Source organism: Antrostomus carolinensis, unplaced genomic scaffold (genome assembly GCF_000700745.2).
Source record: "Antrostomus carolinensis isolate BGI_N321 unplaced genomic scaffold, ASM70074v2 scaffold13729, whole genome shotgun sequence".
Classification (NCBI taxonomy): Eukaryota; Metazoa; Chordata; class Aves; order Caprimulgiformes; family Caprimulgidae; genus Antrostomus; species Antrostomus carolinensis.
In genome coordinates, this window is record NW_010337964.1 from 5,336 (window position 1) to 33,139 (window position 27,804).

General features: G+C 39.2%; 1 protein-coding gene across 1 annotated transcript in view; it reads left to right on the top strand.

Moving 5' to 3' along the window:
• PKP4 (plakophilin 4) overlaps window positions 1-27,804 on the top strand; it is a 53,390-nt gene that overhangs the window by 2,902 nt on the left and 22,684 nt on the right. The window contains exons 2-6 of the mRNA XM_010175355.1: window positions 9,320-9,432; window positions 21,603-21,637; window positions 25,920-26,045; window positions 26,221-26,411; window positions 27,109-27,667. Coding sequence (XP_010173657.1) covers window positions 9,320-9,432; window positions 21,603-21,637; window positions 25,920-26,045; window positions 26,221-26,411; window positions 27,109-27,667 — 1,024 coding nt within the window. The remainder of the gene's footprint in view (window positions 1-9,319; window positions 9,433-21,602; window positions 21,638-25,919; window positions 26,046-26,220; window positions 26,412-27,108; window positions 27,668-27,804) is intronic.

A 27,804-nucleotide genomic window follows, 5' to 3' on the forward strand; every position in this document is an offset into this window, starting at 1 on the left:
TGAAACATATTTTGGCCTTTTCACTATTTTTTTTTCCTTTTAGTGTTTGTGGGGGTTTTTTGGTTTTCTTTGCTTGGGTTTTGGGTGTTGGGATTGTTTTTGGTTTTTTTAAGGTTTTTTGGGGGGGTTGGAGAGGGGGTTTTTTTGTATCAGTTTTTTCTTTGGAGAGAGGGTTGGTTTCTGTAGGTTTGTTTTGGAGGTAGGTTTGGGTTTGGTTTTTTTTAAACCATTTAATTTCTGAAATGTTACAAAGTTTCCATGCTATAATGGATAGAAGTTACCTTAGGAAATACTGAAACAAGCTTTAAGTAAAAATAAGTCATTAAAATATACATGTCTATATTTCTGAATCCTGGGGAGTATTTGGATAGACGTTTAATTGAGTTCTGTAGGGAGTCTCTTATCCATATTAAAAGTAAATTGAATGTTTTCATACTAAAATAACAAGTTGTTCAAAATTGTAGGGGCAACACCACAGCAGTAACTTTGGGGGGTTGGAATGTAGCTGGCAACTACTCTGGATAGATTTGTGGAGTCGCTGCTACTTTACCTGTGCAAACTGCACGCTGCTGAATTTGGAGTGAATTGCTGCTGAACTGGCAAGATTAAATGAGATCCCTTGGAATTGTGGATTTCCTGCTTAGCACGTTAGTTTTCCTGTTTGGTGACTGGGCTGAGAGTAAAGGCCTCAGGAAAAACGACCCATCGATCCAGTTTTCAAAAGCAGCATGCATGTGTTCTTTTTAATCTCTTTGCACTTGTAACAGTGTCAGGTTTTTTTGGTTTCTTTGTTCTTTGGCCCAGTTGGGTTTGACACCTAAAGATGGACAACTTTTCACCTTTTCTTTTGTAAATAGTGACAATAGAGTAAAATGATGGGACATACTTTCGGATGAATAATCCTAAATATCTTGGTTTTCCCCAGTGTTTTCCTAGAAGTGTTCACTTTTGTTCAACACTTCAGCGAAGTATTTTCCTTTTGTATAACTGTATTGAACTGTATTATATACTTACAAAGTGTGCACTTTACCTTTTTCCCTTTTTTATTGTTTAAGTATGAAATTCTTTACATACTTCTCGAGATGTTTTTAATAGGGTTTGTGGCAGGGGGGAGTGTCAAAAAACCTAAGGAAAGTGCATTCTCCATACAGCAAAGAATTCATTATTGCTTGTTTAAAAACATCTTTAGTAGAATTTTTGCTAAGTTTGGGAGATTTCTTTACCAAAGTGCTTTATATCAAGTACTCTGTAATCCAGCTGTGTAGGCATGTTACTTCAACAAGACACCTGGAAAAAAGACTTACTAAATGCACTTTGAGTAATTTGGCGCAAACATTGAAGTCTTATTTTGAAATTCTGACTTGCATGCATCTAGTGATCAAATAGGTGGATACAGATGTATCAGTTCTGAAATGAAGGTGGTGCTTTTTATTACCTGGACTATCAAGCTTTGCACGAGTGAAACAAATCTTTCTCAACGTTTTCTGAATGGCTGGAAGAACTGTTTGGGGTTTTTTTCCTAACTCCCTTAATATTGTGTTCAATTGCATAGGTCACTCTTCCCTACTTAATCCCAGAACTTTGAAATTTACTGTTTCTGTTGTTTACAAGCATTTCCAGTTTTGGTCAATCAAGTCTGAAGTCCACATCCCAAGGCTCTTATTCTAGGATAAAGTATATGCCACTCCTGTCTCAGATGAAGCAACTAACTCATTTCCTTAATCAAAATTTTGTGTACTCCTGTATTCATAAGAAGATGTAAAAATTAACTTCTCTTTGTAGCAGGTACTGTTAGGCTTCTGAAGAGAAACTCCCCTTGAAAATGAGCCTAGAACTGTGGGTACCCCTGAAATATGTGGGGGTATTTATACCTTTTGTCACGCGCTGATGTGTAGATTACCAGCCTATCTACTCAGCGGCGACTGAACTCCTGTCCCCACTGGCAGAACTGCACACTTAGCTTCAGCACTAATTAAAAAAACCTAGCATTGTTACAAACAGTTTCCAAAGAGGCTGCTGCTCAGCTGTAGTCAGTGAATACCTCAAGTGGCATTCTTCCTTTCTGCCATTGACGAAGAGTGAACTTTCTATGAATTGCTTAAATTTTGATCCCTCATCAGCTAGAGCGGCACTAAACTGTTTTACCAGACTAGTGAACAATGCAGGCATAACAGTATTAAGGGCTTTAATGGTCTGCTGCTGTTGAATACAGAGTAAGTACAGCCAATAATTGTAGCTATGTCATTTCACATCCTGTAATCTGTGATTCTCTGTACCCTGTCCAATTTTTTATCTTTTGTCTTCTATTTTGGAAGATGCTGAGATACTGAAAGCATGCAAATGCAGTTGTGTGCATGAATAAACTTTATTTGTACAGAAAATGTCAAGGTTGATCTAATATGGTTAGTTAAAAGTACAGATTTTTTTTCTCAGAAGATTGTGACACAGAATTTAAATATTAGGTCACTACAGTATGATACTCATGTTGGAAAAATACAGCATTCAGTGTGTTTTTAAGTAGTCAGTTGCTTGATCTAGCTCCGAATTATAGCAAGTGTAAACATGTAGAACTGCATAGATCAGTGCAGGAGATTACTGTGAAGAAGGTATAAATGAACTTAAAATTTTGTTTGTCCTTTCTTTGTTGCACATTTGTATCATAAAAATGTCAAAAATATCAAAAATATAGTTGCCTTTTCTTTAGCACTGTTTGAACCTTCACAGGCAATGGGAGTTGCGTTGGCTCTGGACTGTATGTTGCAGTTGAATGAGAAATGGTAAATGCAAGGTAAAAGTGTTCCTTCCAAATGTAGGCTGTGCTTTCTTAGATCATCAAATCAAACTACTGGAAGAGGCTCAACTGAATTGTTCAACAGGTAACATTTTTATGATTAGCAAAACATTTCATAATTCCACTTACAATGACCTTCTTAATGCTTTACAAAGACAGTGACGTTTGGCAATTGGAGCAACTTAGCCTATCCCAGTGTTACTGCAACTTGAAATGACGTCCCATCCCGGCCCTTGACGTCCCATCCCAGCCCTGTATCCTACCACAGCAACCTCTGAGAACTGGCAGAAGCCAGGAAGCGCCAGGAGTCAGGAGCTGCATCTCTCTGTCAGTGGCATCATCTCTCAGGAGTCCCACCTGCCCAATCCTGGTCTCACTAGCCAGGCATGTACCGTTCAAAAAGAGTTTGTGAGTTGTCTTCACCGCTTGTGCCCTTGCTGCTGATTCTTGCGTAGTTGTCACCAGAAAACCTTCAGTTAGCCAGCTGGACCCCCGGTTTGAAGTTTCGTTATCTGTGTTTTGCCAGAGGTTTTCAAATCGCAACAGGGCAGGAAGGAAGTCATTTCTGTTTTTCAGCATTGTGAATGTAGACTCCTCATTCTCATCCAGGTTACCGAGGGATAGAAGTTCCTTATTAACTAAAATTAAAATTTCAGACCTCTGCAACATGGTATCATAACGGGATGCAGACAGCAAGCACCGAATTGCCTCTTAAACCTCTTTTATTATCCAAAACCTGCAACAGGAGAATGGCAGTCTTCATGGTCGGTCACACAAATTATTCCCCTGGCTTTCCAGTGCTCAAGTATTTGCTGTTCATAGCCCAGGGTAGCGTGTTAGCAATTGTTTGCACTTGCCAGGGGGCCACAGGCCTGTCAGAGGTACTCAGCTTTCAAATGAAAAGAGTATTTTGTTCTCAGGATTGGTATCACTTGTCTCATCTCTGTCATGCAGCAGCAAAGGCCTTGAAGTGTCTTCTCTAGTGAGACCTCAGTGTTGTCGCAGATGAATTAACACTTGGCCTGCAGAGCTTGCCAAGGAAGAGCTGTTGCTGATCAGCTGGGGCGTGCACTGCGATGTCAACACCCCGTGCAGGGTTTGTCCTTCCTCCAGAAACTTCAGCCTCCAAAAGGAAATTACACAGCTCTAAAATTGGGTGGTTTTTGGTTTTCACTCGTGGAAGCTTGTCCACCTGCAGTCCGTATGATTGCCTTTCCAAAGCATGTTGCTTTCTTCTGTTTCTTGAACCACGTATGTGCTTCCTGTTCCTTAAATGCAGCTGTACTTAACGCTGGCGGTTTTGGTAGCTCCATCTTAGGAAATATGGTCTGTGCTTTTGCAGTGGAATTTAGCTTATGAATACAAAACCTGTAGTTTTATAAGATGACTAAGTAGTTACTGCTAAACAAGTGAATAGAATGATAGGGCTTTTTTTTTTTGGCCCCTCAGTGTATATTGGATAATTTTGAAAAAAAAAGTAGTTCTGACCAAGACGTTATAGCATGTGTGTCTCAGATTTGGTTGGGTTTTTTGATGCAGTGTGGCAGTGTATTCTGTAATCCACATCCATAATTTTAGTATGTACTTGCCACCTAGATGATATTCTGCAAATGAAAACAAGCTTATTAATTGTTTTATTTGACACCTGTCATGTCGTTTTGTCACAAGCCAGTACTATAAAAATCAGTTAACTGTGACTTTTGCCTAGGGCAGCAGCTTCTCTGTGTTGCTAGCAGCCAGCAGTGTATGGGAGCATCCTGTTCGAGGAGCATGCTCTCCCGCTGCTTTCAGAGAAGCTGACTGGAGGAACACATTCAAATAGATTCCTAAATAAATAGATAATATACTGTCTGATAGATAAATGTGTCAGTGGTAGGTATCCATTCAGACTGGTATCAGATGTCGTCATAAGGAAGCGTAAGCTATGAAGGTGATCAGTGTACTTTAGAATTGATTAGGACTTAGTTTTCTATAACAATATGATTTAACCTAAAAGAAAAAAAGGCTTAAAAGATGAGGTATTCCAGCTGTAAAGAAAATGGTACCTCTAAAATTATCCCTCTTATGCATTTATGCAGGTATCTAAGACATATCAATTACAGCTGCAGATACCAAATTTAAGAAGAGACATACAGAAACTCATTGTTTCAAAAAGCATGTAAACTTTGCTACTTCATTGGGATGAAAAGTTAGGTATGAAGCAGCAATGTGCACTTCCAGCCCAGAAAACCAGTCATATCCTGGGCTGCATCAAAAGAAATGTGGCCAGCAGGTTGAGGGAGGCGATTCTTTTTCCCCCTCTACTCGGCTGTTGTGAGATCCCACCTGGATCCAGCTCTGGGGTCCCCAGTAGAAGAAAGACATGGACCTGTTCGAGCAGCTCCAGCAGAGGCCACAAAAATGATCAGAGGGCTGGAACAGAGGGCTTCTCCTGAGAAGAAAGGCTGAGAGGACTGGGCTTGTTCCTCCTGGAGAAGAGAAGGCTCTGGGGAGGCCTGATTGCAGCCCTTCAATATATCAAAGGGGCTTATATAAGAGAGACTGTGAGAGACTGTTTACCAGGGCCTGCAGCAACAGGACAGGGGGAAATGGTTTTAAAGTGAAAGAGGGCAGATTTAGGTTGGACATAAGGAAGAAGCTTTTTTGTGATGACTGGAACAAGTTGCCTGGAGAAGTTGTGGATGCCTCATCGCTGGAAGTGTTCAAGGTCAGGTTGGATGGGGCTTTGAGCAACCTGGTCTAGTGATCAATGTCCTTGCCCACGGCAGGTTTTGGACTCGATGCTCTCTGGAGGTCCCTTCCATCCTAAACCATTCTATGATTTGAAATCTCAGTAATCCTATTTTTTTTTTAATTGCCTGAAGTCCTCACAAATCTGAGGTGATTTTTGGAATTGGGTGGACCTTGGGAAATGAGAAAAATACAGCACATCTTCCACTTTCTGTATTTTGTCTTGATTCCTTTTCTGTGCTGTAAAAAAAAAAAAAAAAAAAAAAAAGTGATTTTTTGTAGCTGTTACACTTCTGTAGTGTTTTAGGGAAGACTCCTCTGGTCATTTAGTTTCAGTGCAGCTTTTTTGTCTTTTAAACCTGTAATTGGTTTACACTTATAAAATGTAAATTGTTATTGATTTCTCTGATGATCTCAGTTAACTGGCTCATTTCTTAAACACCTCTAGGACAGAAATGTGTGACAAATTAGTTTAAAAAGCTGTGATGATGTAGATGCAAGCTTGGCTGACAAGCCCAGATTTTATTTTCCCTCTTGTGTGTCTGATTTCTGCCATTGTAACTGTTGGAACTGGAACTTTGTCCTGTTTCCTTCCTTACATGCTCCTTTTTAGTTGGTTCACTTTATATAAAAAGGCTTTCTAGACAATGGCAACCTTTTGCAGGGTTTGGTAGTTTACTGTAATTTTTTCCTTCCTTGCCTAGCAATAACTTTTGCCTTATAATGCACCTTCCTGCAGAAATACACGTGAGCTGGTGTGAAGGACTCTGGTAGAGTGCAGGAGAAGACAGCGAAGGGAGGAGAGAGCTCAGACGAATGCGCATTCATAGCGCGTATTACGAGTATGTTTTCTAGAGTCCTGTTATTTTCATTAATGCCTCTGCCTGTAATGAAAAGGCAAATGAATAGAGATAGGTTGAATGGAAACAAATAATGGCCAGCATATGTTTTATTTTATTCTTCTAATTAAAAGATCAGTAAATAACAATAGGCAACTTGAGTCTTGTGCTCAGATTCATGGTTTGTATCAATTACATTGCTGTTTGAATATTGATTTAAAAGTAAGGAATGGAAAACAGCTTTAAACACAAGGTAAATGTTTTATATTTCTGCAAACAAGCAGTGCAATGCTGTTTGTTTTAAAGATTTATGTTTGTTACATGCTGTATAATACATCATGGTTTACTTGGGAGAAAGCTTGTCTTGCTGACACTTGCTTCAAAACTTGCAGAGATTCAGCTTCTGAATGTTTTTGGAAAATCATGGCATTGTCCACTGGCGCGTCAATGACTGTCTCGTGAATCAGCCTTCAGGTGGATTATCTATAGCCAGACTATCTGTTCAGATTATCTCTATTCTATATATTATTGGAAAATAAATTCTTATTCATAACTTTATTTGCCTGTTTTTGGTTAATATACTTTTCAGTATTTTCTCTCCAAAAGGCACGATGTCCAGTGAGCCGGCTGGCTGCATGTGTAGCTCTTTGGTGTCACATCCATTTGGATCCTGCTGAGACCTGGTGTCAGCCTGTGATGGCTGGGTCTCTGCTGCTGGATGCTGTTACGTGTTGCACAAACCCTCCGATATTGTCTGTACTTCCTAGTCCGTGTACAGGCCCATAAGATTTGCTGTGCTCTGCAGGTTATCATGTTCATGAGGCTTTTCATATCAAGTCTCAGGATTAAAAGGATTTAGCTTTAGCATTCTTTCTAAAAGCAGGTTTTAATAAAATCCAAGTTTAGGACACGTGTCCTAGAATGTTTTTTCACATCTGAGGGCTGACTGTGCTAAGCTTTTCTGATGCTGAGCCTTGACAGTAAGTACCAACCTAATGGAAGGGGGGATGGCCAGGAGGACACTGAGGATCACATCCCCCTCCTGCTGCTCCCATGGTTTGTGTACTTACCTTTAATGCAGCTACAGGGTATTCTGTTGTGTTGAACTGTTCTTAGTAGAACAACAGTAGAAAAATGCAGTGTTGTCCTGTGGATGCTCATGTCCCATGGCAGCAGTGGGTCAGTTCCGTGACCTGGAGACAAACAGTTTTGCTGGCCATTATTTGGAATATTAGGGTGTGTTTATTCGGTTTGGTTAGTGAGCTCTGAGAAATGTTTGAAAGTGTCTACAATTCTTGCAGACAAGAAGGGGCAGAAGCTTCGGTGTCGTGTCTTTAACAGACCAGTCTGTTGTATGGAGCTCGAGTCAGGCTTTCGGAGGTACATCAGCTACTGTTTGATTTAGCCCTCAGCTGGCTTCCTAATGAAATTGGTACTCATCTTCTGTTTGGGGCTTCTTGAAGGTAATCTCATTGTGATGTTGGTAGGAAAAACTTCATCCCTACTTCTTCAAGGTAAAACTTGGTTTCTGAGTGGCTTTGTACTCCCCTGTTACCCTGCCCTCCCTTCTGCACCGCGGGGAAGCCCTCCGGGAGCGGAGCTGTGAGAGCAGAGCGGTGCTTGCAGGGGGCTGGAAGCCCCAGGCTGCGTTGCTGAACCACACTTCACCCCTCAAACTGCAGGAAGTGGAGAGCTCTGTCAGGGACCATGGATGAAAGTAAAGTACTTAAGCCTCATTCCATAGAACGTGAGGTGTGAAAGAATAGTTTGCATTAACGCTCATCAGTGAGTGAAGGTGACTTTTGTAAGGGCAAGGCATGCAGCTCCTGTGTAATACAACTACATGATTTACATCTAGGGAAAAAACCCTTATTAGTAATTTACACTTTAAAATTAAAGGAATGCTTCTGTGCTGTATTTGACTTGGATACAAGACTTGCTGCATTAGATTGTTAAATATTGGTGTTCATCTGTTTTTAAATAGTATTGAACAGATTTTTAAGTAGTATGGAACAGTTTAAACTTTAGGGGTTGTAGAATTATCGGTTTGAAAAATAATACAACTGCTCGATAGAATCTTTTTCTATCATTAACAAAAGCAAACTGTGGATGAAAACATCACTAATATCCTTTTATGACATAGTGTAGATTTCAGTGTATCATGTTTATGGACAATGTTTCCAGATTTTAACCACACACAAACATTCTGTGCAGTGCTTGTATTTCCCATGTCTTCCTCTGACCATTATGTTCCAGAAGCCTTTTAGAAAGGCTGATGCTTGGTGCCTTTGACCAAGAAATGTAACAAAAGCTGAAATCAGGAAAGGTGAAATAGCACATCTCTGCACTCAGCCAGTGTGAAGTAAACTCACAGACTGGTTTGGGTTGGGAGGGACCTTAAAACTCATCCAGTCCCAGCCCCACTGCCTTAAGCAGGGACACCTTCCACTAGACCAGGTTGCTCAAAGCCTCATCCAGCCTGGCCTTCAACACTTCCAGGGAGGAGCAGCCACAATAATAATAAGTAATAAATGTCAAGTTTTTGAATACAGAAGTCAGAACATAGCGTTAGCTGCAAGTTTTGCAGTTGGAAAGGTTCGGATACAGTGTTTTCCAGAATAGCTTGTTCACAGATGAAATTGAAGACTGACTTTATAGGCACTGATTTTGTTAGATTGTGGCAACGTAGGAAGCCACAAAAATTTTAATCGCAGGAAGAATAAAATCCACAAATGCTTAAACATGTTTTTCCTTTTGTAACAGGTGATAAATCAATATTTGCATGAATCACTGATTTAAAGAACCATTAAATTCCCACTTTAATCTTCTAATAGTTTATTCTGCTACGGAAGAGTCAAAACAAGAAACATTATTGTGATGAAACAGTGATTGTTTCAGAATTAATCAACACCCATTTTTTAACGTCAAGAATGCTTTTCTTTTTATTTTGAAATTTCAGGAGCTCCAGTTTCAAAGACTTACCAGAGAACTGGAAGTGGAAAGGCAAATTGTGGCTAATCAGCTAGAAAGATGTAGGCTTGGAGCAGAATCACCAAGTATCGCCAGCACAAGGTACAAATCCCAATGACTTTACTTTCATCTGTCCCATAAATTAAAGGGCTTTTTAGTGGTGCTTATGTCCTACATACATATATTTTCACTGATGGCTGTTCACCTTCCATTAATATCTGAAGTATTAAAAGATGCAGATTTGCTGTAAAGAGTTATGGGACAGTTTAAAGAGGCCTGTCTAATAATTGATTACATTTTCAATAAAGTGTATGTAAAGCTTTAATTTATCTTTAAATCTGTTGAATTTTACTTTTAAGATTCATCCAAAGAGAAATACAGTAGACTTATACATATTTGTGTCAAATTAACAGTGCTAGTTAAATGCAGTAAGCCAATTACTATTTTTTTTTTCCTGAATTAACTATGTAGTTTCATACAACTTTTCTGAAATACTTTCTGTTGTTACATTTGGCTTCAGGGAACATCTTGCTCTAAGTGTATCGTTATCATATTTAAATAGTGTGAAACATACTAATATATTTCATACACAATGACAATAAATACAGCAAAACATTTTGTTAATATTTCAGCTGAAACTAGTATTGTGATTATTTAATTTTTTTTAAATTCCTTAGCAAACTTTTTAACTCTAAATGTGTTTGGGCACTCATTCATCTCAAGCATATGAAATGGTTGGTAGCTCTTGAATCTGAAGGCCTTGATAACAACGTGCTCTCTTATGAAACATTTATACCTGCATTTCAGGTTACAGCAAACTTCACGTTGGCAAGTGCATAGAGAGTATGATCTGAACTATGCTTGCCTATCTTACCTCGAGATCCAAATATTTCTCCAACTGTTGCTCAGATTTTGTTTTGGAAGCTTAAAAAGTTACATTCCTATGGAAGAATAAGTCAAAAGGTTCAGTTATTTTATGCCTCCAACCACCTTTCGTTCAGTCTTGAATGTCCGTTTTCAGTGAATTTGCCTAAGTAATACAAAGGAAAAGGTTTTCCTGCATCCCGAGTCCAGAGAATTTCACATAAAAAGAACACCAGAGTTAGCTTATCCCACAAATAATATTGTGTAGTTTCTGAAATAATGTCCAGTTACCTTCTACACAATAAGTGAGATCCTATATTTCTATTCAGTACTATCATTTACCAAGATGGAAAACATCATTTATAGCATCATGGAGTTATTTCTTCTTTTGGTTGATGCCTTATGGGTAAATTATGTTTATTTTAAAAAATTTTAAGTTTAAGGGGAGCTCATAAGTTGGTTTGTAGTATACTTTGGTGCAAATACATTTGTGAATTTAGATAAACTCTTCAAGCTCTCATTTTCCAGGTCATAGATTTTTCCCTAGTTATTAATAAAGTATTTTACACATTTAAAATAAAAGTCTAATTATATTCTTAGTTCTTACAGACACCACTGTATTCTGATCACTGTTCTTATTTTTCTAAGTTTTCTTATCCTGGCTGAGTCTGATCCTGTATAGATGAGAACGTTATGCTAGGTTACTTTTTTACTGAGGGACATGGGATAAGAACTCAGTTTAGACAACATGTTCCAAGATGTGTGTGTCCTTGGTTAATTTTTTGACTTATTCTTAAATGTAGATATCCTCTTTAAGAGATGTGTGAGAAGCTAAAAATAAAAATCTGAATTTGAATTAGATGCTTTAATTTCTTCACAACCAGTTACTTCCAGTGTAGTTAGAAGAGCTGTTGAAAGAATCAAGGTAAAGCAATCTCTTAGATTGTTTTACAATCTAAGTATCACAGCAGACACAAATATAGCAGCAAAATTTATAGCCAGAAAAAGGTACCTGTGTTTTCCCCAAACTAAGTGATGTAAATGTTTTGCTAAGGCCAACGAGAAATTAAATAAACATGAAAGGGGCATGGAGAAAAGATTAGGAAACTGAATGCTGTGTTGAGAGATCTGTCACAGGCAGCTAACAGCCTGCTCCCAGAAACACAAAGAAGTTAAGCACTTAGAGAGCAAGAGGATGTTACTCCCAGCCAGGTGGAAGAATTGTCCAACAAAGTCTTCTATTAAAAAAACAAACAAACAAACAAAAAAAGGTGGCAAGCAAAGCTAAAGCAGGAGATGCACACGCGTTTCATTTTGATCCTTTGCTCAAGTTTTCTGTCCCTGAGGAAATCAGCAATGCTTTGTTTCAAAGAGTGCTTCATTCTCCTTTAATGTGGTTAAAACGTCCAGGAGCATTTTCATTCCAGAGGTCCAGCTGAAGATTGACTTGACCTCAGTGGTGGTAGTGGTGCCTGTGATGTACCCGCATCTAAACTGGGTTCCTGCAAGGTGGCACTGACCTGGCAGTGGTGCTGCTTTACACTGACATCAAGTCACTGGTACTTTGGCAGTGACAGTGTCTTGGTGGTTGCAGCCTGGGCTCCAAACTGTTCTGTGTGTCAGTCACATCATTCCTCTGAGCCACCTCATCACCCAGTTGCACAAGTGCCAGCCCAAGGGAAGTCATGGTAACAGCTGGTGAAGGGGGGGGGTACCTTAAACCAGCTTAAACTTCTGCAGCTGGTTCATGTAGCTTCTCTGCTGGTGCTTGTGGCTGTGAGCCCAGGCACTAGCCCAGTACAGAATGCAGGCCATGCAGACCTACACCTGGATAAATCCATCTGGAGGTGGGCACTGGTGATCAGACTGTCACCTACGTGAGTGCACCTGAGAGGGACTCTCATTTCAGAAACGCGGTTCGTTCTGTTACTGCTCGTCCTTAAGAAATGTGTGTGTTGCTGTGTACCCTTGAACAAAGCAGAACAAACAGAAGGTGCTTGTAGTTCAGGTTTGTTAGTGTGTTGCCCACCTTTATTACAACTATATCGTAATTGCAGGCAACACACGGGAGTAGTTGACTGTTTCACTCTCTTAAGAGGAGTGTGAAAGATGAGAACAAGAGCAGATTGCAGATCCTAAGCCAATGTTTTATTGAAGATGGAAGCATTAAATCAGCTGCAGCCCTGGATTTCCATACGGCTTTATTTTTGTGTACCTGTAGGTTACTTCCCTGTTAAATTATTTTTTCTCATAATTATTTTTATAAATGGGTATTGTGCTCAGCACTTCTAAGATATTTCTTGGCATTCTATACATACACTTTGAAACCTCTTAAGAGCTTGAAATGATGCATGATTAGTGTTGCATGTAAGTGTTAAATATTTTTACCCATGTTATACACTAGGAGATCAGAGATGATAGACTGGGAAAAACAACGTGAGGTTTCAGTTGTACCTTTTTACTTTGGTGTCGTGCTATAACATGCACAGGTTTCTGTGGATAAGCCACTGGGCTGCTCAGCCTCCCATACACACAGACACAGCATTGCAGCTGACTTCCCACCTGTGGCGTTAAGGATCCAGTCCTGGGCTGCCAGATGTGGTGGAATATGTGCTGATATCAGTATGGATCAAGGGTCAGTAGTCAGACTCGCTGGATAAACCACATTGCCTAACCTCTCAGGTGGGAGCTGCCTGTATGACTCTCACAGTCGACTGATCCTTTTCATGAGTTACCTATTGTGTGTAACTCCTGAAAACTGGGTGGTATTGTGAACCAAAAGGCCTCATACGTAGTAATTTAGTTGTAAAATACTGCACTCAAAAGAGCAGCTTGCCACAAATACCTTAACAAAAGAAAAGTGCGTAAATGGCACACTAGACTTCATCAGCGTGCAAGCTCTTTTGGCAGTACAGTAAATGATAAAAAAAAAAACCCCAACACTTCAAGCACTGAACAGTCAGTTTGAATAATAACGTGCCCACCTGAAGTCTTCTGAGTTTTGTAAAAGGGAATGTATTCCCTTGCTAGTAGGATGGTTTGTTTTCTCTGCTTTTCCCAATGCCAACTGAAATACAGTGTGCACTTTAGCAGCAGAAAACATTCCAAAGTGATTCAGTAAAATGTTGCACTCTGATTGAACACCGTAAACTTTCTGTGAGGTGAACAAGTATTGTGTTTCATGGTCACACTTTTTTTTTCCTTATAAAATGGGAGATTGCTTATAAAAAGTGTAAACAGAGCAAGTAGTTTTGCTGGAAAGCCAGCATGCTGCCGTGTTAAGCTGCGTAACTTTTGTTCCACTTGAGGAGCAGTAACATGCCAGACAGTTCCAAACTGTGTGCCTCCGCCCCGTGCTCCAGGCATTCCCCGGCACACAGCAGCTTGTCCTGACAAGACTGTTCACAGTGAGCTGATCGGGGTGTAATTATCCTTACAGAAACTAGTTTAAATTTGTTCATGTGACATATCAGATATTTCGGCATTTCCAAAAAGTGTGTTTGAAACTGCTCCCATATATTGCAATATGTGATGTCGCCAAAGTTTTGTGGCAAATCATAAGCTCCCTAAGAGTTGCCTTTAGAATCGGGATGTGCTTTTGGGGCAGGAAGAGAGAGAAGGAATCACAGTAGTTTAAACTATTCATGTATTGGTTTGTGCTAATATTACACCTACTGAAATTTGCAAGCAAATCAAGAAAGGGCTACATTAAATTTAAAAGTAAGAAAAGTTATACTTAATTTTCTTTGCAGAGTTTCCATGTACAATAAAAGCAGGGTAGAATGTATTGGGCAGAATTTAGCTAAGTAATGAACGATTTTAAATCAGGTTCTCCTAGCTGATCATCACAGAGCGGCTGGAAGACTATTTTGGGCACAGATAGTCCGGTTGAGCAGAAATGATCATTAATTCCATCATTAGTAGCTAGCTAGGAACCACCTGCATGTTAGATGAAATAACTGGTCATCAGATCACCTGCCAGTTGCAGGTGCTGAACACTGGGAGAAGTACCCACCTCTGCCGCAGACTGAAGGAATCTCCTCTTGTTAGAAATTGGTCCATGCCATGATTGTTGTTGGTGTTACACTTCTTACTTAGTGTATTATATATCCGTAATCTGGCTGTAGAGTTTCTGTTCTCTACATTATAAATAATTACGTATAAAGAATTTATTTTATTATGTTTTAGACTGTAATGATATCTCGTGACCTTAATTTCAGAACTTGAGTGGACTGTGTTAGGTTCTCCTGCTTTTTAAAACAGTCTCTTCCTTTGTCTTTGCTATTTGATTGAATTTTGAAATGCCCTTATTTTAGAATAGTCTTAGGAAATTAACATTTTTTTTCTTATCTTGCATTTCTGCTAATTCCCTAATAGGAAAAAAAAAGAGGGGGGGGGGGGGGGGGGAAGGAAGGAAAAAACCCAAGAACAGAACCATTGGTCTATGTAAAATCAGCAAATTTTCAGGACTTTTTCATGTTTTCGTCACAGCCTGGTTCGAATTTGCTTTTTTGGCTGTACCTGCATGTTGGGTAGAAGTTTCCATTGACATGTTTCCTTCTGGAGAAGGAAGGACCTAAAGAGTCACTGTATTTCCAGTCAATCCATCATTTAATAAGGCTATTTAAGACGTTTAGCTTAGTGAGTGGGTGATCAAAAGCACTTCTCTTGAGATACAGCACACATCATTCCAAGTCCCTGATGCTGATCCCTTTCATTTGGCACTTCAGCTGCAGCATCAACTGTTTGTTTAACATTACAAGGTGTGCTGTCATATCTCCAGTCCACAGAAGTTTAGAAATGCTTATTTTTTGCATGTCTACATTGAAAATGAGTGAAACTTGCAAAGTTTCTCATTAATAGCCCTAGGATTCGTATTTTTGTTTTCTGTTTACCCAGACTGTAAGCCTTTTTGAAATTCTGTCAAAGACTTTGAATGTCAGTAGAATTGAGGAATTTCAGGTTTTTTAATGCAATTTGCTGATGTTCAAATATTTAAAAAAATAAAAAATGTAGCTTACTGATGAGTTGCTCCGGTGATAAACTGAAGAGTGATGATTTAATACTGATTTCAGCTGCATCTGTAAATACTTATTATCTTATCCAATAGTAGACTGGGCTACAAAAAAGAGTTGTTATTTTTACTGTGAATGTACATCTACTGCACACTGCAGGCTGAGCTGCAGTAGGTGACTGTGTGTCAACTGAGTTGTGGTGTTTCCTTGTACGAGTGCTCCTGCAAGACGACCCGAAGTCTGGTGTGGACAGTTGTGACGGATCAGACGGTCCGTGTTAGCCCGTCGCCCTCGGGAAAGGCCTGAAATACTGCACGGTCCTTACCGTGGTGCATCATTTAGCTGAAATAACGCTTGAGAGACTGTTAATTCTTTCTGAAGGCAGTGAAACGTGCTGGAGACCTGCATTTTGGGTTCCTGTTTTGTGGTACCAGTCAGAAGGGGTTGGTGCCGGGCAGCGTGCCTTTCCTGCGGTCACAGGGCGAACTGTGCCTGGTGTCGGCGTAGGAGCGTGGGGTGACAGCCACGAACGTGCTGCTGTCCCTGGGGCTGGTGTGTCCCCTGCCCAGCTGTCCTGCCTGCCTGGCCTTGGGACTCTCAGTCACCTCCAGTGCTGGGTTTCAAGCTGAAGTAGCATCCTTTGGAATTAGTGGCCACATCTGGGTGCAGTATTCCAGACACAGCTTTCTAGGCTCATACCCAGAGCGCTAGGGGTTGCCTGTGTCAGCTGAAAATATCTGGCAAGTCGTAGGACCACTTGCTCTTGGTGGAGGAGCGGTTTAATTTCTGTATGTGGGACATAAGCACAACATCTGTGGTGCTTAGTACAGCATCTAGCAGAGTGGGTACAGGAATTAGGCATATTCATGAAATGAAGAAGATAGCCATTAGAAAAGATGAAGAATCAAAATTACCTGGTTTAGTTTAAAATATTTGTGAAAACTTCTTGTAACCTGTATCAGCAAGAAAAGCAAAAAGTATGAAATCTCGTTATACTGATTTTGGTGGTTGCCAGTTGCTTGTAATATGTATTACAAGTTTATGGAGCTTAATATATGCCATTTTAATAGGAAAATCCCCCGATACTAAGAATTTAGTTATACAAAGCTTTAAGCCTCCATACTGCATATAATGGTAAATGTGTTTGTGGTGTAAATATTTAAAGATAAAGGACAAGTCAAACAATGCATTCGGTCGTAATGGGCACTGAAGTTTTGGCTGGCAGCTCTGCCGAAGCAGCAAGCTGAATCCCTGCGAAAAACCCATGTGCTGCTGGGGTGCTGACAACAGATGTATGCCAATGATGAAAGCTTAGCCAAGCAGTAAACTAAAGAAATATGTGTGAAGTACATACATTTTCAACAGAATTATATATTTAGCCTTTTACAGCTTTTCACCATTTTATAAATATTTAATAAATACTAAATAATTTTTTCAGCTGTTGCCTTTTTTTTGATGGCAACAGCTGTGTGTTCAAGCCGTTAAGATGTGCAATGGAAATCACTGCTTTTCTCTCAAGCAGTAGTGTTTAAATCAGAAAAACATTTCATCTTATGGAATACTTGCTAAGATAATAGGCTTAAATTGTTTCATGTCATATAATACTTACAAAAGATGTGTGTAGCACCAAAAATTGAAGTTAATTGTCCAGTCTAGAAACTGAAGATCATAGTTGTGTTTACATATTTTTTTTTAAATAGCATACTGCTTAAGACTCCTTAGCAAAAATTTGAAATGTGAATTTTAGTATTGTTCCTGTAGCCTTGCCATCCCATACAGAGACCTGGCTGTGGTCTTGTGGTGCTTTGACCCACAGTGGGACCATGCTGTCCTGCATTCACTCCCCCACCCAGTGAGATGGGATGGGAGACACAACAAAGGGGACACGGGATTAGGAATGAAGGACAGGGAGGGCTCACTCACCAGTGATGGTCACAGGCAAAATAGATTCGACTCAGGGAAGAAAAATCAGTTTAATTCATTGCAAATCATCTGAGTAGACAAAACAAGCACATCTTACAACACCTTCCCCCACCCCTCCCTTCTTCCTGGGCTCCAATCACTTTGCTCCCCATTTCTCTACCTTCCCCTCGCAGAGGCACAGGGGACAGGGAATGGGGGTGCAGTGAGGTCACCTCTGCTGCTCTTCCCGGCATGGAAGTCCAGGAATGAGATGTTCCAAAGCAACTTCCCATGGAGTCACGGACCTCTTCGGGCTCAGCTCCCGGCTCCGGCATGGTGACATCCACGGGCTGCAGACTCACCCCCCACTCTGGGAGTCCCACCCCCACTCTGGCTCAGGGTCCCAATTCCATCACACTTGCCTCAGGCTCAACTTCTCTGCTCCAGCGTGGGGTCATCCATGGCCTACACGTGGGTCTCTGCTCCACTGTTGAATCTCCACGGGCTGCAGGGGACTTTGTCTGCTCCTACTCCATCAGGTGAACTGGGTGTGGGTCTTTGCCTTTCCTACTCTTTCCTCTGGCAACGAAGCTCTTTCTCTCAGTCTGTCCTTCGTTTTGGCTGAGGCTTGTCTTTTGCTTGTCAATGGTCTCTCCTCCAGATACCACACCTTGTTCTTTTCAGGACAGTCCTTCCCCTCACAAATATGGATTTGCAGAGGCGTTTCTCTAGTGCTCGTTGCCCCAGCCTGGGCTGGGGGGGTCTGAGCTTTCCACTCTCATAAGCTCGCCCTTCCCCTACTACCAAAAAAAAACCCCCGGCTGCCCCCCCCCACACAAACCCGACACAGATCGCAACCAGCCAGTTCTGCCTTTGAAGTGTGTCCAGGTCCTTGAGCTGTCACAGCCCTTCACCTGAGATGGATGCTGACCTCCTTTTCTGACTTGAAACCTAAAGCTGGAAAGTGTTTGTCTGAGAGCTGTCGCTTGAAGAATGTAGAGCCGTACTACTGATACTTAGTTCATTTTGTGTATCAGTGACTTCCTACGAAACCTTGTCCATCTCTCAGATTTGTTATTTTTCTCCAGATTTGCAGATGGTTCCGTTTTGTGTCTAAGATACTGGCTTTGAAATAAAGCTGTAAGATGGCAAAGAAAAGGTGTGAAATTAAGAAAGGGACACGAAAACAAAACCAAAGAAAGTTAATAGGTGGATTTCAGCAGAGTTTGTATGCATGCTCCAATTTCAGTTACTAAATATTTGTGTTGCTAGCTAAAAACTTAGTATTTTGGTGTGTGTAGTTTATATGCACTTAGTGTAGTTATATTTTTATTTCCTTTATAATTTGTGCTTTTGTGAAGCAGATTGGGAAGGGAAGTGACAATTTTTCTGATGTACATGACTGTATGTCCGATATTTTATCTGTGCTTCCCTTCCATAGCATTTTAAAATAGCTGCTATACTGTAATAATACCTTCTTTAATTGAAAACTATGTACATCATACCAAACTGTTCTGAAAGGAAAAGTGTAATTTCTGCTTGTCTACCCTACTAACCTAATTCTTTTTCAAGGATAATAGTGGGCTAAAATTAAGTCTTTTTAGAAGTGCAGTGCGCCATATATGGGCTCTCTTTAGATATATGACATGTTAATGTTGGGAAGAGACAGCAAAATGACTAATGGCAGCAGCTTCTCCTTGGTACCGCAGTGTTTGACCACACAGGTTTTTAAACAGTGGAATAAAATGCATTGGGCTTACCAAAGCTGAAAGATTTGGTAACTTCAAAGCCAGTTATGAAGTCAGTAGGTGGTAGATGCTGGACTTTTGCAAAAAGAATTTAGTAAGAATCAAGTTTAATTTTTAACCAGTTTAATTGTTTAAACCAGTTTTTTAACCAGTTTAATTGTTCATGAAGTACCTTTCTACTTATGACCGACCTTTATCGTTCATAAGTCCTGTACACGTAAAGAAAGTTTGATTGATCAGATGTGTTGGGTAGAGATACATTTGGGCTTTTTTATACTCTTGTGTATGTTAAAGTATTTCTGGATACTTAACAGTTTCTACCTTTGCTAGGACCACAGAATGATGTAATCTCATTATAAGAAATTGAGTTTCACAGAGTCTCAGAGTGGTAGGGGTTGGAAGGGGTTGGAGTTTCTAGAAAGTCTGAGGAATAAAGTAAAAGGTGAAGAGTGTAAAACTTGATGTTCAGGTAGCATGAGAATTCTGGGGCCAGTGTTCACAGTACCTGTCAGTCTTCGTATTTCTTCATTTCAGTGGAGCAAAATATTAATGAAGAAGCTAACCATAATTGATTAAAGAACCCATTATATTCAAGTTTGCTTAATGAAGAATATACTTTGTAAAGAATTAATGTAGATTTAACATTCAGGACTCAGCTTTCAATAATTAAAATTAATTCAATTCAATTTTAATTCAATACCAGTTTTGGTACAAATTTCCTCATGAATTTTTAACAATAGAAATATTTTTAAAGGTTTCATCAAAATAGTTACAAGGCTCAAATTGTGAGAAAAAAAAACAGTAAAGTTGCACAGAATTTACTTTGGCATGTAGTTACAGTCCCCAAAATATGCCAAAGAAACATGCTGGAGTTAATGCACTAGCTAAGTTCCATGGTCGTGTACCAGAAATGAGAAGTATTTTTAACTTTTTATTTAACCTGAATGAACTTTAGCCCAAAGCCCTGTTTACGTGGAGGTTTGGCAGTCTTGGCACTGCTGACTGCTCTGGAATGGCAGGTGATGGTCGTACAGTTCCTTTGCTGCAGAGGTCCTGGTGTCTCTGGATACTTTTGGTTTCTCACGGAGCTGTCTAGCTTGTGGACCACGTTCACTTAGTCTGTTCTTCTGCAGAGAAAGTTGTAATGGCTTAAGAAATAACCATCTGTAGCTGCTTATTGCCTCCTGTTAGCTGGAGGCTGTGACCTTCTTTGCAGAAATGCCTTCGCAGGTTCTGTCATGCAAAATCTGGGTTTGTTTAAATCCCAATTTAAACTGCACCCCTAAGGGTAGTTCACAGTAATCCACCTGACTTGGCACTCAGGTGGAATGGCAGAACTCAGGTGCTCACAGTCGCTGAGTTTTGGGGAAGGTAGCTTCTGGCTGATGTAGGGTAAGTTCTTAAACCCACAGGATGTTGTTCAACTGAAGTAATTCCTTATCCCGTTTTGGCATGTAGGTTGATTTTTGTTTGTGTACTTATTCAGTGTTTCTGATGTTGGACTCGTGTTCCAGTACTGCTATGTGATTTCAGCTTTGTCTGAACTTAAGGTATTAGTGCTTCTGGGCTTGGACAAGATGGTCCTTCAGGAAAGAGGAGATATCTGAATGTTCAGGCGTGCATCTGAATTTGACAGAGTCTGTGTTTGAGCACCCTTCTCTCCACCAGTGTCTCAGAAATACAGTGGAACACAAAGAAACTCTTGAAAGCAGATGAGCCTGGAAAGTCTCAGACTGGAATTCAGCTCCTCACCTGTTGTTCTATACACCAGGTTTCAGTCCACTGGTCCACTTTATGTACATTCTAAAGAAAAAAATAGTGTAACACCCCAAAAGACACTAAAATTGTAGACTGAGGGGTTAGCCAATACCTAACAAAAATTCTGTTACTACCTAGGCATGAAGTTGGCTTTCAGACACTTGCAACCTGCATTTGAATTCTCCTTTTTCTTTAAATGTTATTGTAATTGTGGTTTAGTTTGTGCTAGTGTGCACATTTACCATTCTTTTGTACACAAATACTTTGTTTCTAAAAAAGACTCCTAAATGATTTTTTTTTAACTTTAGAAAATAATTATCTAGTATTGTTCATGTTACTGTGCTGAAGTTTTTTGTAATTGGTAGCTGTGGTAGAAGGAAGTAAAATAAACAATACTAATTTAGAAATAGATACATCTTACCCAAAATCACAGTTTCATGCTGATATTTAGACATCATAAAATCTGATGGAATGGACCTGCCTTATTTTTCCTTTAAATAGCTTTTTGTTTGGAAAACAGCAGCTTATAATCATTGCAAAAATTATTTCATATTCACAGTTAGATAGTTCATATGTGGAGTGAGAAAATATTATACCTATTTTTATGGGAAAATATCTCTAATTTTAATAATACATGGATGAATTTTGCATTTATCTGCAAAGGTGCTCATGCTATATGCTGTTTTATTTACATCATTAAAATTTAAATCATGCTCTTACCTGTCCTGTTGCAGATAGGTTGTGCTGGTTGATAATTTGCCATACAGTAAGTTACAGGACATTCCCACTGAATAATACAAAATTAGAATCAATAACCAGCGGTTTAGTCAGCTGTGAAGTGCTGCAGAGTGTTATTTACATGGTCTATTGAAATGTTATCTGCAGGGTTTTTTGTACAATTTTGTATGCTTTGGTTTTAAAAAAAAAAATATTTCCAAACTAGCCACATGGTTCCTTTTTGTGATAATTGTTTTTATTTCTGCAGCTCAACTGAGAAGTCATTTCCTTGGAGATCATCAGGTATTATCTTTTATGTGTACATTTTGCTTTAAACCCTAAAAATGTTATTTTCTTGGCTTTCATTGCTTGTTTTGAAGTGAACTGAACATTAGCAGCAATGCTACGTATCTTTTTCAAGTATCTTTTATAAAGTATAATATCAATATCCTGTTTCTCACACACGGACAGACCTGTGTGTCCCTCTCTTATTGTGAAAGGTTGTTTTGGCTGAGCGGCAGTTGCGGGTACACTTGTCTTGTGATACTTCCACATCCACTTGTAGGTGTATTGGGTGGAATGGATGGGACTGTATCTCAAAAGTGACGTTCAGGTGTCTGTTGAAATAATCCAGTCTGTCCTTCACAGATCAGAACGTTGAACTGGTCAGGTTTTTTTGCATCAGTTAAGATATTTAATATCGAAGAGTCAGTCTTTTGAACAGTGGTTGTCTCTTTAGAGTGATGAAGAGTATGTGCAGAAGTCAACAGGTCAAAACCACGCAGCAGGACCAGGAATGGGACCTGGATCGTGTTTCTCATTCAGTGTGTACTCTGGACAGATTGTCATACCAAGCAAAGCTAATCTGATGTAATCAAAACGCAATTAGCACTTCAGGTAGCTTCTGAAAAGTTTCACTAACCACGTTCTACATAGTGTTGGTATCATATCCGTATATAAGGGTGCGTGCAGCTTTAAGAGCTGTCTAGTTTCTGCTGTACAAAGAATAACACTGAAGCACAGTCATAATTATGATAATTGTGACTAATTTAGGTAAATAAGTCTCTCAGACTACCTACTTTTCCTTCCCTTTCCTGTTCTTCTTAGAGACTGAGCTCTTAAACTTGTGTATAATTGTGTTTACGTGGTTTCAGTTGCCATCGTGGTATCGCCTCAGCTGATGTGAGCCACACGTTACACTTTTTCCTTTCTTTTAAATCTAATATTCTCAACAGCCTGCTTGTCTTGGCATTTAAATCTCGCTGGTCATGGTGGTGCTTTTCAGGTATTCTTTTAGCCATGTTTTCAAACAGAAGTCAAATTTGTTTTTTCAAGTAATTAAGAAATTAGTTTTACTTATTCTTTCAATGTGAAAATTACTCCTGTGTGGTTTTGATTTTGTTTTGCGGGTTTTTTTGGTTGCTTGTGGGGTTTTTTCCTTTCTTTCCTTCTTTCCTCCTTTCTTTCTTTCTTTTTCTTCTTTTTTTTTTTTATATATCACATTATTTCCCCTGGTTTCATAGCATTTCAGTAATGGTTCACCACTGGTAAAGACACCTTCTGACAAATCTCACTTGTTCTATGATTTATCTCATCCAATTTTATTCCATTTCATTATTTCCTCCTTAGTTTTTCCTGTAACTTACTCTTTGTCTGTTGTTTGTTTTTCTCCTTGACTTTCTATTAGTTACTCTGTCCCTTTCTTTCATCTATCCAGCTTATATTTTTATTTGATCCTTTAATTCTCTCCTCCCATTTCTGTGTTTCTTTTCTTTAGAAATCTCCTGTGCACATCACTGCTAGGAAGTCACTTAACATATGGCAAAAAATAAGATTTCTGTTAAAATACTGTATGCATTGTTATAAATCTAGATGTATACTTCTCACATCTCTACACATCTGAAGTAGGGCTTTTCTGGAGTGATTGCTCAGAAGTGGGCATGCTTGAAAAAATATATTTTTTGTTTAAAATTTTCTAATATACATTTCATTTAATGTTTACATTTATGTTGTGATTTTAACATGATTTTAGGTTTTATAGCTTCACTCCTGAGGTTTATTTTGAAGAAATTACACTAGATGATGCTGAAAAATACTGAAGTTAAACATGAATGAAAATACTCCCTTAAATCACCTTTTTTTCCTGACTGCAGATAGGAATTTGTATCAAAAACCATCAGTAGATGATGTGATGTGGCCATAGCTGTACTTGCTTTATGTGTCAGTAGAATTATACAGAATTTTTAACAGAAATGTTAAATGGTGTTTTGCAAATGCTTATAAATAGAATATTAGATCAGCAGTCATTTATAAAAAGGCTATTATTTTATTCCAGGCACTCTCCTCATGATTTATAGTAGCAGAGAGAGATAGAAAGACAACAATTCATTCTATTATGCATTCTTGCCGTTGCTAGAGAGCCTAAACAATTTATTTTTTAGCATTGTGAAAGCATTTGCTTGGTGGTAAATGCGTGATGAAGCAAGGTTTTGGTTCAGACCTCTGTCTGAGGAAGATCTGTACAGCACTGCACAATTGAACTTTGTTCTTCCTGGGTGTTTCTTCCAAAACCGATTATTTGTCAGTTTGACATTGATTTAGTATCGTGTAATATCAAGTAACTAAAATAACAGGGCTTTGTCTTATTTAAACAAAAGAGATTGAAGGTTAAGATACTGAAGTTTAAATATTATTATTATTATAATTTAAATGTCCCAGTCCCTGCAAGTATTTTGTTCTAGAGAATATGTAACACTCACTGATGTCTGTTGTGATCTGTTACCAGGTTAGTGTAACAGGAGCTGGAGAAGTGAGAGTGGTTCTCTGTATCATTTCTAGGCATGCTTGATGATTAAATTAATAGAACTGTACTAACTTCTTAGTAAATCTTAATAAAATTTGGTTATAATCATTTACCAAATCAAAATTTGGTAAATCAGTTAGCATCAAATATTACTAGATGATTTTGACCTAAGAAGGTCCTACTGATAAATAACTGTATTGACTGCCTGTAGCGTCTGAGATGTATAGGTTGGTTGGGTTTAGATTTTTAATGTGCTATTTGCATAGTGTAAAGTGAGACATGAGCATTTTGTGTATGGCTGTTGGTAAAAATCAGAGTATTTCTTTACAGCTTGATAGATACCAATACTTTGGTTTTTATTTTTCTTTTGAAGTGTACTGTAATAACAACTATTGTAAAGAATTTCCAATAGCTCATCTGTCAGGCTTTTATTGTTTTGGGGTTTGTTGGGTTTGTGGGGGATTTTTTCCATGGTTGCCACTAGATTTCGTATCAGGGTATTCTTTGTCAATTGGAGAAAGTTTCTGTTAGCTATTGCATAAAATTTATTTCAACCCTTTTTTCCATCTCCCTCCTAGCATCAAATTTCTGCAAACTCCTAACAGTTTTGCCGCTCTTGTAATACGCAGTTCTATTCATTTTCAAAGAGCACTTAGCAGGCTTCACTGCCCACAACTTGCAACTTCTGACATGAAGCAGTCACAGAAGTTTTTACTAGACTGATGCTTCTTAGCATGTGTATTTTGGTTTTCACTCTAGGCTCATTCATATGTTTCTTCAGCAAGAATTTACATTTCTGGTGTTACCTTTAAATGTAACCCACATTTCCTGCTCCCCTTCCTCAGGGGAGGTTTAGATTGGATATCAGGAACAATTTCTTGACTGAAAGGGTTGTCAAGCGTTGGAACAGGCTGCCCATGGCACCGGTAGGAGTCATGTCTTTTGCCATTTAAACCATGCCTTAGGGACATGGCAGTGTTAGGTTTATGGTTGGACTCAGTCTTAAAGGTCTTTCAAACCTAAATGATTCTATACTGCATCTCTGATGCCTGTTCATCAATAAGTGTGACATGATGGCAACTGAATGCTTAATATTTCTATTGTTTTTCTTGTTGCTTTGTGTCCTTATCTTTGTCCTTTCTTTCTTTTTTCCCCAGATTATGTTTAACTTTTTCCTGTCTTCATAATAGTGTCGTGATGTCTCCTTTGCTTTCTCTTATGTATGATGACGCTTTTCTTTGCTGTCTGTAAAGTTCAGCTAATGTTCTTAGAACTGAAGTTAGCTTAAGAGTTGTTGAAAGTAAACATTTGGATAAGTAGTATACGAAATAAAAAATATGTAATATGTGCAACAACGTGTGTTGATGGTACACAAACAGATTAAATTCAACTCGGCTTTTTACTTAAGAAGCTCTTGAGATTATAGGACCTTAAGACAAGTGATAGCTGTCCGCTGTGCTCTACAACACAGTTGCACAATGTTTCTACTCCACAAAGTATACTTACTAGGTAATCAGTTAAAATTTTCATTAAAATAGGTTGGAATGTACATTTGAAAAAACAGAATTGTAGAACTAAATCAAAACTATGGGAAACAAGATTCTCAGACGTTAGTATTAACGTTCTTTTAATTTGGTTTGGTATATGATACCTGTCCACCAGTAGACTGTTTATGTTGGAAGAAAGTTCTTTGTTAGTATGTATGAGAAAACTATTATGATTGAGTTAGCAGGAAACTTACATATGGAACATCGAATTTACCTAATTAATTTATTCTTTCAGATCCTGCGACCACCAGTGTGAATAAACCCCAAGTGTCAGAGAGTGTTCATACCAATGCCTATGACATTAGGACAGAACCAGAACAAGGGAACCTCTACTCACCAGAACAGACATCTCTCCATGAAAGTGAGGGTCTGTTGTGTGCATTTTAAATATTTTAATACATTTCTGTATAAAATACATGTTGACTGTATAAAAATGTGATACAATTATGAATGCAACAAATAACAAAGTTATGCAAGATTTTATTTTTGTGAAGTTGTTTGATGCTTCTGTTCTTATGCTGGCTTCATATCTACAGGATCTGTAGGTAACTCAAGAAGTTCAACACAAATGAATTCTTATTCTGACAGTGGTTACCAGGAAGTGAGCAGTTTCCATAACAGCCAAAACTTGAGCAAATCAGAAAACAGACAGCAGCATTCCCTTATTGGAACAACTAATAACCACTTGGTGAGAAGCTCGCGAGCTGAAGGGCAGACATCAGTCCAGGTACACTCAAAATTGTACACTTTATCGCTGTCCTTGCACTGTCTGTAGCACAGTTTTATAATGAGTTACACAGTAATTGTGTAACTGGACCTACTTTTGTATAGGCTGGAATAACATTAAATTACACTGACACCATCACTGGTTAAAAAGCAGAAATAGCTTGCAGCAGACATAGATTTGTGTGCTGAAATCAGCATGCCTGTGACCTGGTCTGTTCACTGCAGCTGGAATGAAGTAAAACTTTTGAGTACTGATGTAATATCAAGAAAGTATCACTCACCTAAAATTCAGTTGTGATATTGGGGAGTCATAGTAAGACAGTCATTGACAAAACTGTATTAGCTTATACTAGAACTCTTTGCATTACTGTTCCTAGATTTCCAAAGTCATAGAGTAGTGAAGAAAGCAAGCATAGGTGCTTTCTGTGTTAACATAGAAAGCCAAATAAGAATGAGGAACAGTTGGCTTTTTAATGTTAGATTGCCATTTTATATATTGAGAAATACTGGTTAGAAAAAAAAGTTATTTTATAGGAAAACTTGTAGGAATTACATTTAGGGTGAAAGCTGCTCTTCAGCTGCTTTTCTGTATTGTTAAATTGTGTTCATTTCTTGTTGACTTCTCTGTCTTAGAGGAGAAAATAAACCACTATGTGGCCTAAATGATAAATCTAATAGAAGTTTTTGTTTTTAAACAGCCATCAGTGAATATTGCTACCAACCGAGTCATGAGACGTGTCAGTTCAGTCCCATCCCGAGCACAGTCTCCCTCTTACGTGGTCAGCACAGGTGTTTCGCCTTCCAGGGGGTCGCTGCGGACATCTCTGGGTAGCGGCTATGGTTCTCCATCGGTTACCGAGCAGAGATCCCTTACTTCTCACGCGTATTCATCCACCACTCTGCCAGTGCAGCGGGCAGCATCCCCCTACGCTGCACAGAGACCTGCCTCCCCAACGGCCGTGCGGCGGATGGGCTCAGTTACATCCAGACCAGCAGCAAATCCCAACGGCGGGACTTCCCAGTACCAGACATCGGTCAGAGTTGGCTCTCCTCTTGCCCTTACTGATGTACAAACCAGAGTAGCTTCTCCGTCCCAAACTCAGCTGGGATCTTCTTCCCCGAAGCGTTCTGGCATGACTGCAGTTCCACAGCATTTGGGAACAACGCTACAAAGAACCATTCATGACATTGAACAGTATGGACAGCAGTATGATATATATGAGAGAATGGTCCCTCCACGGCCAGACAGCCTTACAGGTTAGTAAAAAGGTAAAGACGCAGCTTAAAGTTTGGTACGAACCTACAGCTGTAGAAAGCACGTAATGCAGTCGTTGTCTTAGGGATGAAACATGGTAGCACTAGGACGTAATTGTGGTGGGTGCATCAAATCAGTT